We start from the raw sequence: 13,155 nt of genomic DNA on the forward strand, positions 1-13,155 counted from the left end.
TGGTGGACTCACCTGATTAATGTGCCTCAATTGGTCAATGAGCACGCTTGTGTTTGTATTGCTGTAGGAAGTTGTCGGCAGTGACATTGTCGTCACGGTGTACTCGGGGTTGTACTTCTGCGCCATCAAATTCGAGTCCACCACTATCTTTGTGTACCTGGAAACAACAACGGGTAGATCCATGAAATTAGCTTAGCAACTCGAGCGAGTAATCAATTTTTACCACGCGTATCAACCGCTTCGCTCATCGAGTTTTCGCGTTCTTTATAAACAATCTCGCGCGGCAATTCATATTTGTGGTTGCAAGAAAAAAACGCCGAATCTTGAAATCTTATTAAATTAATAGATGCAGTAACGATTCAAAATCATATCTTTCATTTTAAAATAATTACGGTATGAATTTAATAACTTAAATTTAGCGTCTTTATGGAACATTATGTAAAGTTACTAGTATAAATTAAATTCGCGCGTTCAATTAACTGTAGTACTTGTCAGAGAAGATTATAAAACCAATTATGATAGGTTAAAAATAAAAATAAGAAACTAGAAGGGTTATTAATACATAGACTTAGAGAACATTATTATAATTATATTTCGATTATAATTCTGCACGATGCTGGATACAGAGCTTTCTTTTTATTTTTATAAAGAGCCAAAGTAGCTAACTGAAAATACTTCGAAAGTGAAGCCACACGGTCGGTAAGTATTCATAGTGTTCGCGAGTGTGTAGGAGAATTTTTCGAATTCGTGATAAGAAACCGTTTCATTTGTCGTCCACGCTTGCTCTGGTGAACGCAAACAGTTAAATAAGGAAGATCGTTCATTCGTCGTGGCATCGAATGTCGCTTTATCTGTTTTCGCGATAAATCCTTTTCGTCGCCGAGATGCACCCACACAAACGTACGCGCGCGTGAATGTACACTTGTTGTAATCTTAACTAGACCGTTCGCAGAAGTATCGCAACTTTGATTGCAACGGCAATTCATTGAAGAGCCAGAACAGCCCGGCCGCAGTTGTGTTGCAAACCGGCGAACAACGGAGAAAATCGAGCATTACTTGCGTTGCATTGTTTCCTGGAACGAGTTTCCCGGCTCAAGTTTCTAACGATCGCCGGCGATTAATGATTAAAGATCGGTCAGAAGAGAAATAAAATTCTGCGCGTTTATTTTTTAACAGATTCGACTTGGTTAATTCTTTTTAAATATTCATAAGCGAATAATTTTGAACACTTCACTTCGAAAATTGGGATTCGTTGTTACAATACAAGAGGTATTGTAATGTAAATCGTTGTGCAATGCAATATTTGAAATACTTTAAATTCTATATTAATTTTCTCTTTTAGTATGTCAGCACTTTGTTACGAAACATTTTTACCTGACCATTTCTGCTAAAAAGATTTGCCGTACAATTTAAAAAACCGTACTACCTTCAAAAGGCAACGCGTGTTATAACGCACACACATAATATAGTGCATAAGAAATTTAAATGAATAGTAAAATCTTCGGATCTTCGACACATGTTCCTCAACGTGTTGTTACTATATAAATGCGATTTTTGTCAAATTTCTGGCCTTTTGAACGAATAGATTCGTAAATAAAATTATACGAACATCTACAGAATTCACACTCGCGCAAATGTCCAACTAAATTGCAAATACACAGAGTTTCGAGAATATTCTTTTTGGTAAAATATAACGCAGGTAACGCAGGATAAAACCGTAAAAGAGATTACGTCGTAAGCAACTGCGTAACACGAGCAGTCAGATAAACATTTACGCGCAATATAAATCCGAGATTTCATATGCACCGCGGCCTATTACCGGATCCGAGCGCTCCGCACGCGGAGAATCCCCAAAATTCATAAACGCCACGTCAGTATCAAGTTTCCAACTTGACATGAATAAGAAACAGCGGCGGGCTACTTAGCAAGCCCGCGTGTTCAAAGCTATTGTTGCAATGGTACAATTTGAAGCTATTTGCGTGTAACCAACTGGAAAGCCAGAATCTCGGCGGGATCCGCAGTATCTTGTTGCCGTCAGCAAGCGCGTTTGATATTCTCGAACAAGCCGAGAAGCGTGAGGAAAGAATTATCTGCGAAGGAGAGATAGGGTGGAAGAGCTGGTCGTTCTATTTGCGTGCGCTATTCTCGGATCGTCACTTTCGAAACGCGCGCGCTCATGCGGAGCCATAGCGTTCGTTGGTTCCCCATTGAGCATGCTCCCGCGATCGGATGCTCGTTTCTCGTCAATCGCGCACTCTCTTTACCGCCGCAATTGCTCGAGCACAATGGCGCGGCTTCGAAAAAACTTCGAATCCTCTGCATGATTAAAAATATCTAGATACGCGGTGATCTTAGCTGCGCACGTCTAAAGGGTAGATTTATGCTTTGAATCGACATTAATAATGCAATGCTTTGGTAATAACTATAGTCGAACGAATGATTGTTATATTATTGACACTATGACGTCCGGTGGCTCCACGTTAGAGCCATTGGAACACTAGCGGGGAAGTGCCGGTGGCTCCACGTTGGCGACATGCAAAAACTAAACAAAAGTTAATATTGCGTGTTCTGTTTAACTAATAGTAAATTACAGATGTAGCAACTTTGTGTTTTCATAAAAATCCGTGCCCTTTGACAATGGCAAATGATTGCTCGAAGAATTATAATTTCGTGAAATTCCATGAAATTACAATATAATTTGTAATTAGGATCTCCATTCGATTAAATTACAATATAATTTATAATTTTGATCTCTATTCTATTAAATTACAATGTATTTCGTAATCGCAAATGAAATATGCCTAAAAATACCAAGTATTTAAAGCACATTAATTACGAATTCATAGCAATTGGATTCAAATGGTGAATTAAAAAATAATAAATTAATAGGTAATAGCAGAAGAAAATACGTGGAAGAGACGAAGTGTTATCTCATATGAAAGAAGAACAGAAATGTATTTCGCTTCTTTGAAATTCGAATTACATCGAACTTCATTCTGTTTCAATTGCATTGTATTAGGATTATATTCGTGATTGAAATAATTAACAACTGAATTAACTGATAGATTTGAATTACGTGACCGTGAAATTTACTGTAATTAAATAGCGAAATTAAATTACAATGTGATTGAATTAGCAAAACTCTGATTGTAATTGGTTTCCTAAACTAATATTTAATACATTGGTAAATTTACCATTTATATTGCTTTTCAAATGGATCTAATAAATAGATTGCGTATCTTTATGCAAAGCGATAATTGTTCAACTTAATTTTAAGAAATACAAGTTAGATGAAAATGTCTTTCCTGCTTTGATAATTACAATGTGTTGGAAATAACGTAATGATATCCTCCAATTGTTACAAAGCGTGAAAAAATTTGCATTCGACCTATTAATTTTTCTTATAAATCCATAAAATCAGTCTAATAAACATTGAACAATTTTAAATCATTTGTACCGAATTCTAAAAAGTTGACGAATTAATTTCTTTGAATCTCGTCATGAAATAAATGCTTAATTCATACTATTTTAAAGCTCTTTTTATCATCCACAAGACAAAGGATCGAGACAATAATAATACCGAATGTATTATACAACATGGAGTAAAATATATAAACAAAATATATAACATATAAGTAAAAATGGAGAATTGCTTTTACTATTGTATCAATAAAACGAAGCTTATAGACGATAGAAAGTTGAGTATATATAATAATTATAAGGAATACGACTAAAATCATTCGAACAATTGTATCGATCAAATAATTGTTAAATTCATTGTTATACGGCGACTGTCGCGTCGCAAGCCGGAAGATTTATCTCGCAAGGCTAACACAGCAGGACAAATTGGCTAATTGTAAGTGAGCACCCCTCTCACAATTAGGTCCAGAATCCTTGCCGGTTACCCCATGGCAGACTTCGTCCCCATAAACAAAACAGTGGGCGGTGGTCACTAATTTGTAAAGTAGCTGCTTACGATAGGAAAATCGATCCGAGATTTGTGAACCGTGATCACGTCGAGTGTTTTATTTATATTAATCGGAAAGATATATTATTAAATGCCGTTGAAGTTGCATTATGTACAGTGCACATAGAAACGCCATAATAATTCTACTGCCGCTGTGTATTCGTTGCACAATAATTTCTGTAATAAACTTGTTCCCTTCAAGGAAGTTCAAAGGTGTCTCGTTACGGGTGTGTACTGAGAAAAGTTTTTCGATTAATATTAAAAAGTAATTTATGCTACCCATCTTTGATCTGCTCGCAGTTGTAAAACTAATTTGATTAGTTTTGTTCTCTTCTTTAGTCCTTTCTATCCCTCTCTTTCTATACAAGTTGATGGATGTATATTTGTTCATGTAAGTAATGCAATGTTCTTGCTAGCGATTATATGTTTTCATAATACTTTAACACTTCTTGTAGGAGTATAATTTAATAACCATGCACATTTTATTGTACTTCAGAAATGGAGAAGGTACGACAACATTTGCATCGTCGTTTTATTTGATGCAAATTATTATTACAAAATATTCCTTCCACGTGATTTTGCTACAATCGTAACAAACATTGACCGTCATTATTGATCGCGCTTTATAAGCGTAACAATTAATTGTCTACATTTTTAGAAGTTATTGTAAGATACGACCAAATAAACCAATTTATTGATTATTTTCCCTCGTTATACCATTGGTTCTATTATTAATCCTTCGAGGACATTGACTTTTGCACCGACGGTTACTGATTTTACCGATTTATGTTCTGTCCACGAAAAATGCAACAATCTCGTGACGGTATAAGAATATAAGAATAATAATTGCAGTATTTCACAAGTGTACGAAATAAGTTACGATATAAAAAGTAAAAGGTAGGAAACGTTTTGGACTGTAAAGGGCTAAAGGAGCACTCGAAACGGCGGAGAAGTTGAAAAAGAAAGCGGCTGAAATCGCGGCGCAATGCGTTACTGTAAAAAAATGCATAACAGAATAACCGGCGACGATGATCGTTAATAACCTAGAGTTGATAGTACCGCGACTTGAAAAAGAGGAGAGACTGAAAAATTCTAAAGACCCGGCGAGGATGTATATCAAGAGGGAAACATTTTGCGCGTGCACCGCCTTGCAGCTGTTCTTCTTGACGATCCTCAATACCGTCCATTCACGCAGCAGCCTTCTATCCAATATTTCTTCCCCCTTTCGTTTACATCTGTCTTACTTTCGCGCGCTCCTTCCACCCTCGTACTTTATTTTCTATTTAATTCATCAAAGGCTGCGCCATGTTCTCATTCATTACTACTATCTCTCTCTCTCTCTCTTTCTCTCTTGATTCCAACGTCTGGCGGGACGACTGATCCAAGAGATACACGCGAAATCCCTTTCCGAAATATTCTTTGGCAGATCCGTCGCGAAGCGAGCCGGTAAAGAGCAGCCGATACAGTAGCCAAAGAAGATTTGCCGTGTTTCCTATACAGCATGTTTAATATCCTCCTTGGCTACGGCAGGAAAATAAAAATAAAATCTCGTTTGACACGGCTGGCACGCAATCTTCGAGAAATGTTTCATTCCCGTTCTTTTCATTCTTCGAAATTTTTATGGACAATGCAAGCGCAAGACCGCGCCTACGCGCGCGCGCGCGCGTATCGGACCGCTTTAAAACACTTGGCTGCTGCACGCGACAAAATGACGCGTTTTAGATTTATCATTCGCTGCTGCTACTGTCGTGACAAGGATGGCGGAGAACAATTTACCGAGACTTTAATCTGCTGTAGTGGAAACAGTTTCTGCGATGTAAATCTGGGTTTATTGGTTTTAACTTTGCAGCTGGCTCGAAATAGGGAACTTTGAAAAGAGACTTGTTATCGTACCCGCGGAATTTCTCCGCAAGTTTGCATTTGATAAAATCATTGTTCGTATTATAAGCGATCTTTGACATTTTACCGTCGTATATTCTCGACGTATATTTCGAAGTTACTTCAGTAGAAGATGTTTTATTTCAGTACATGAAATTATTTAGTATTCATTCGAGCAGGCGAGTCTATTATGAAACATCGCTCGATTGCGACTCCATCTTGAAAAATTAGCAGAAATGATATAATAAAAACTAGAGCATATGAAAGGGTACGTGAATATTTTTGGACAATTTTCTTTGTAAATTCACTCGCGTGGATACTGTTTCGTAATAATTGACTGTAAAAACAAATGTTTATTCGAATAAGGGCGTTTCTAAGTAAGATAGTACACTTAATTCTTTTCCTTCCACGATTTATGGAACATGGGAACTCGTATACCCGCATTTTTATTCATACTAAATATTCATTCCAAATTTCATTACGTTATCTAAAAATATAAATCTACCGCACAGTAACAGAAATATCCAACAGCAACATTTTCCAGTCGAAATAAAATCGATAACGATTTTCCGCTTGGAAACCGTTCTATAATAGGAATGTTAACTTCATCTCGTTCCATACGATACGAAAAGGACCCAACAAAGACAAACGTTCGCTCCGACTATAGAACCGCAAGGAAAGGTACATTCGTAGAGGTGATCGATCGACCGGTCCGAATTAGACCGCTAATTAACTCATTTCCGGTATTATACCGCGAACGCTTAGAAAATTCGCCCGGTTAATCGTGTGATTCGCGCACCTCTCCACCTGTCATGTCTGCTCTATGAAACTTCCGGGTTCATCGAGTGTTCGCTCACCCTTTGTCCCCCATAGACTCCTATTATTCTCCTTTTCCCTCTTCGCGTCAATTCCAGTTCGTCAGTCCCTCAGTATCCGCCTTCCTTGCTCGTTTTTTACTTGCTACTCCTCCCCTCTACCCCCCTTCAATTTCTATGTCTTTCCTCCGGTTTCTAGAGCTCTTTCCCCCCCCCCCCCCCCCCTCCCCCGGTAACGAGTATAATTCGAGGACGATGCAATCTCGCTCACGTACGTACCGTGAACGAAAAGAAGCGGTTCGACGAAAACTGGTTCGGCCCGATTGAAAGCTATCGAAACGAATCATGCGTCTTCACCTCGCTAGCGAACATATCCGACTTCGTTTACTTGCATGGAGAACCATTCGACGGGGTTCAATGGATCCCGGATACGTTCCTTCCCGTCGTGCCGGTTAAAGGGATACTTTTGTCCGGACGGCCGTTCGAAAAATCAATTCCTTCGCGGTCTTTACAGAACCGAGTTTCGAAATCCGCCCGACTGGATCGTCGCTAGAATGGATGAACCGATTCTGGATAGGTGGAAGGGTTCGGGTGAATTTTGATGCAAATATTCGCAGGATGTTGCATCACGCGACTTTGTATGCGCAAGTTTTAATTGATCGTTTAATGCTTCCAGCTTTGCTATCTAGGTCCAGCTTTGCTATCTCTTGCTAACAAAATGACTCAAAATGATCTAAAAATAGGAAAATTCGCCGTTCACCAAAAATTCAATAATTTTCGTTTCTAGTTTAAAGCGATAAATGAAGAGGAAGACAGAAATCGAAACGTAATTTCAAGTCTCTACATTTAGAAGTGTTTACGATTTCGTTTATTATACTGCTGGTTGAAGGTATTCTCGGTAATACTGCGAAAGTATTTAAATCAATTTTCTTAAGCGAACAAATAAATTGTAATTTCCTCTAAAATTTGGCGCAAAGAATGCTAGAATAATTTACATATCGCGTCTTCACACGTCATAAAAGATATACGTTGCATTTCATAAAATATGCAACATAACCAACTAAGAATCAGTCAATACAAATATATATGTTTTATTTGAAAATCATTTTGACTAAACTAGATTTTGAAATAACATTTTCCACTTTATACACCATAATGTCAACCTGTATCCGCGCGTACGTCAATGAATGATATTATATACTAAACCGTATTAATTATGACGTCGAACAATAAAACAATTGAACGATAGAATTAATCACTCCTGAACAAACGGATATAGTTATATTAACCAATGGTGACAGAAACGGGCACATTATACCGGTTTCCGGCAATGTCCTCAAGCCGATCGATTTCGTCGGAGTCAGAATAGCTGGTGCTTTACCTTAGATTAATATTTCAATGCCATCAGTATACCATCAGATGCGTTATTCGAGCCACTTTGAAAACCGTGTATCCTCCACCTTCGTGTATAATTCAAAAGGATTCCATTGGCTTGGAATCACAGATCGTAGGGCATCGCTGCGGCGTGGAATTTGCGAATTAAAGCTAATGGAATTGTCTTATACAACGGGATTACGTTAGGCCCGTGGTTTTAGTTAATTGCTAGTCCGGTATAATTACCAATTTGGTAAATGACGTTGATTTATTATTCCCGCGGTTTCAGAAATCAAATCGATCCGCCATCGTTTCTAATACAATACCGCAACGTATTTTCCAATACTGTACAATTATCTTTTCTTTTTCAATTTGCAAATAGTGTTTGTACTTTGCGATTTATTTTATTGTTAGGCCCGTGGTTTTAGTTAATTGCTAGTCCAGTATAATTACCAATTTGGTAAATGACGTTGATTTATTATTCCGGCGGTTTCAGAAATCAAATCGATCCGCCATCGTTTCTAATACAATACCGCAACGTATTTTCCAATACTGTACAATTTTCTTTTCTTTTTCAATTCGCAAATAGTGTTTGTAATTCACGATTTATTTTAGTGTTATTACTAGGAGCGCGTACACACCGAAATCATTCGTGGGGAAATTGAAGTAGCGATAGCGTGCTAATTTTGTAATTGATTTAAACGGCGATCAGGAGACCGGCGAAGCTTTGGCGTTTTTCCAAAAGTACAAAGTGGAATGCACTCTGCCAACCATAAACAGGGTGCAAGGAACAAGATGGGAATGTTTGGAAAAAAGTTCAGTCGGAACGTTAAATTTAACGACGATGCGTTTGTACGCGCTTATTTATTACGCGACGCGGTAAAGTTACTCCAATTTTATCCTTTCAGAAGGATATAAAATCACTGGTAATTTAATTTTCTTATTTATTAAGCTGTAAAGTTATTATAATATATATTGTTATATAAGTAATATACGATATTATTACATTTTAATTTTGATTACATGGATCTTACAATGATCCTATTCTTGGCAAAAGAAATCACAGAAAAATGTCAATGTTGTTTTAGAAAAAATAATTCCCCCCAAATAACTTTGTTTAAAAATTCCGCCGTCTATATAAGTACTAATATTTATTTCTTATATTGGAAACAACTGTATTGATCTATCGATCGTCCCACGAGGAAGATGCGTTTGCACCGCGTAAATCTTTTTCAAAGAGAAGAGTAAATACATTTATACATACATCTATTGGTTACTGAACTGCTGATAAATAAATTAGAAATTGCAATTCATCGGCAGACGTTCAAAACGCTATAAAGTCACGATAGAACGCTGGAAGCAAGCGGATGTTACTTCTGTAATAAAAACTAACCTCGCCATGCAACCCGATCCCATTAAGACCCCGTTAAGACTCACCCTCTTACACCACTTACGTGGGAATTTGGTTCCCATAATGGTAAGGCTCAGTGAAATGGCGTACACTAAGAAACTAGCGTGTTTGCTCCTTTCAACGACCTCGGGCCAGCTACCTGTGCTCTCGAGTCTCGAGGATATACGAGTCCGCTGGCACGTGCCGGCAAGTCAATGGTGCTACTAGTGGCGAGTGTGCGAGAAAAGAATGTTCGATGCAATTAAGTAACTACGAATCTCGGCTATAACAATATAACGGTACCAATGATATTATGAATGAAAATGTCGATGGTCTTGAAGATTGAAATAATGATCTTGAAGGAAGGATAGAGCGAAAGAGCTGGGAAGATACTTTTCCCAGGAAGACGGAGTAATGACTATAGTAATTGAAAAGAGAAAGGAGGAAAAGAAAAATGAAAGTGCAAGGAAAGGAGAATAGAAAAAAGAAGGAATATAAAGTTATTTTTGTAAAAATGTGAACCAAAGAAGAAGCGTTATAAATTAATGAGATATAATGGAATATAATGCACTAGGCTTTATGGTTTAACTGATGGGCATGGCAAAGGAAAGAACGCGTGGAATTAATGATAATTAAACAATTTCTTCCTCATATATATTTTTGTTTCTGCTAAGGCAATGGAGATATTAGAGTGGCACAATAATTGATGCCCAAAATTCAATATGAACATTTTCGAAATATCATTCACGTCATTTAATTAACTTATCAGAACAGACTCGTCTCTCTGTCAATCCCGATAATCGTTTCTATATTGTTAATGTATGTACAACACCGTGTGCAGCGTTATGCAATATATCCTGCATATTCAATGAACGTAGTTTATTAGAAATGTCTATTCGGAGTTGGAAATTCAAACACGCGTAACCGAAACTCTGGGCGACCAGGACTGCAAGCGTTCGCGGGCAACATAATCGAGGTCCAATCGTAACATCATACGCGCACGCACGTTATTGCGATACGAAAAATTACGCGGAACACGTGCGACCAGCAGCGCATTTAACTTGCACGGTCATTTCGCGGAATATGATTGATTTACATCGCTTTTGTCCGACGCGTCCGCAAAAATCGCGGAGTCTCGTCCGATTCGCTATCCCGACATTCCGATCGAGAGGGTGCGAATAACTCGATAGAAATAACTCGTTACTAATTCAGTTAATCGGCGCGCGTTATCAGATCACCGCGGCTGGTAAGATATTACTGCCGTTCTCGAAACGCGGCGATCAATAAGCGCATTGAATTCACACAACCGGTAGTAGTTCGCGCGGAAATAGACTCGGCGAAGAACCGCGAAATTTCCGGGTTTTTTCAAATTAACGGACGCCCGGCTTAATTAACTGTTAATAAGTTATCAACGCGATTTGCTGCTTCCCGTTTTAACGGCGGTGAAAAGTTCGCGCGTTCCGGCAGCACCGGGAACCGCGAAATAAATACAAAAGCGAAAAATTATAAATATAATGTTCGCCTGATTTAATTATGAACGCGGATAAAGATTTGCAATTTTTTAAAAAGAGACTCGAGCGTCTGCTCTGAAAATAAACAACGTGTTAATTAGCTCGTGAATAATACATAAAATATATTGTGAATAATAGGCAGAGATTTTGTGAACAAATTACGCATTTTCGTGCATAATAAAAATGTATCGTCTTTTAATGGTTTTAATACGTTGTTAATGATTTAACAATAATGCTACGTTCTGATGATGATTACTATACTGCGAATTTTATGCGTTTATAACAGATAGGTACTGTTCTATTATTTTTATGTCGTTAAAATTTGTAGAAATAGGAGCAACTTCTATTTTACGTAAAAATCTGCAATTTAATAATTACAGATAGCTAAGTTATTATTTGTCTTTCATTTTGTTGAAATAAAATTGTTCTACTCCATACAGATTTGCATTGTTATAATATATATACAGAAAACACTACGTTAACCGAAGAAACAGATTAATCTTAACAATTTGTAGTCGCCAGTGACAGTGTTAAGCTATGCATTTAATGTTCCCGAAATGCATTTTGTGACTAATACGTATTTACTTCTGTACGTGACACTAAAAACACGTTGCAACAGAGATTTGTAAGCTCCTCGCAGCGGATGTTTTCTGCTTTGGTGAAATTGAGATTTATGAAACAACGCGGTTACGCTTTGGTACTTTTAAATAGCCTGCGCAAGGAACATTCATCGCGTATACACAGATATTAATCTCGGAAATAATAACTTCATCGTTTTAATATCCCGAATGAAACACGCTACCGCCTTACGCCACATCCTGTATCGAACAATTCATATTCAATTATGTTAATAAAATGTTATACTCCACATTTCTAACCTCTCGTAATAAGTGCCATAAATGTTCTAACGAGCGCGTAGTTTCATTGAGACCGGGAAATAATAGGTTTTACGCCTTGTATGAGAACATAACATGATTGAAAATTAAGGATGTTTCTAGTTTATGCTTGCGAGTCGCATAATTCATTTTGTCCCTTCGTTGAAAAAACTGTTAATCGGTATTCAATTTCCTTCGATAAAAATAGATTTTTTTTACAAATTTCACTGAACTTTTCATTGCGTTTTATTTAATCCTTCTGTAGGTGGTACTTTATATAAACAAATGTTTCACTGACAAAACGTAATTACAAATATAAAAGAATAAAAGTAGTATAATTTTTTAAATATTAGATACCTTTTGCGATTGATAAAATAGATAAAATAAATTTAAATAAATAAAATAGCTGAAATGAAAATAAAATTAATATTGTTTAACGCTAATATTATGAAAACATAAAAATGCAAGTAAATTTAATTATCCTATAGTAACAGAAATATTTACGGTTGAATAAATTTTACGGTCGGTAAATTAAGTAAAAATTCATTTCAATTCTGTGAAATTTTGATTATAAAACTAGCTCCAACAATGTAATTTATTCAATCATTTCCCGAGAAGAAATCCATAGAATTGGTAATAGTATCGTAAAATTGAAGACTGATCACAATAACCGTGGTAGGTTCTATGTTAATTACAAACACGTCATTGAAACAGCTAAAGCATTGGACGGTCAGGAAAGTTAAACATGCACACTGTTGCGACAGTTTAATATCGTTTAATAACGCTCGCGTTTACACGGCGAAACTATTTCATTTGATAAAGAAGCCTAGCAAGTTCCGCGAACGATGGAATTTAATTTAGCCGACGCCTAAAGCGCTAAAACGAATGCATTAAAGTAGCGCGTCGATAAACCTGAGCCGGTCGCACTTTTCCGTCATAATTAATGACGTTCCGTGTAATTAACTGATCATTCTTGATGATTTCCGCTCGGTGCCTTTGAACAGAATCCTGACAAGTGGAAGCGAGCAAACATACGGATACGTACACAATGTACGCTGCGCGTCGCGCGGAGATGAGGAAAGAAGCTGTGAACGAGAAACGAGAGGAATCGAATGAAGGAGACGAATGAGGAAGGGAAAACACGCTGAAGCGAGACAACAAATGTACAGTGAATGCATTGCGTCTCCTAATCATAAAATTACCAAAAATGTTGCAATTTTTACACGCAGGAGTTGATGCAATAATTAATGAATTATTGCATGGTCGACGTCGCATGAACCCTTTGCGTTCCGAATTTTATTTCAATTTCGTTACCAGCAGCTCCCAACGCTTTTAAGTATTTTAT

General features: G+C 37.2%; 1 protein-coding gene across 1 annotated transcript in view; it reads right to left on the reverse strand.

Annotated features, from left to right (window-relative positions):
* Dally (division abnormally delayed protein) overlaps nt 1-13,155 on the reverse strand; it is a 187,525-nt gene that overhangs the window by 7,271 nt on the left and 167,099 nt on the right. The window contains exon 6 of the mRNA XM_078185960.1: nt 13-157. Coding sequence (XP_078042086.1) covers nt 13-157 — 145 coding nt within the window. The remainder of the gene's footprint in view (nt 1-12; nt 158-13,155) is intronic.

The sequence above is a fragment of the Augochlora pura genome, chromosome 1 (genome assembly GCF_028453695.1).
Source record: "Augochlora pura isolate Apur16 chromosome 1, APUR_v2.2.1, whole genome shotgun sequence".
Classification (NCBI taxonomy): Eukaryota; Metazoa; Arthropoda; class Insecta; order Hymenoptera; family Halictidae; genus Augochlora; species Augochlora pura.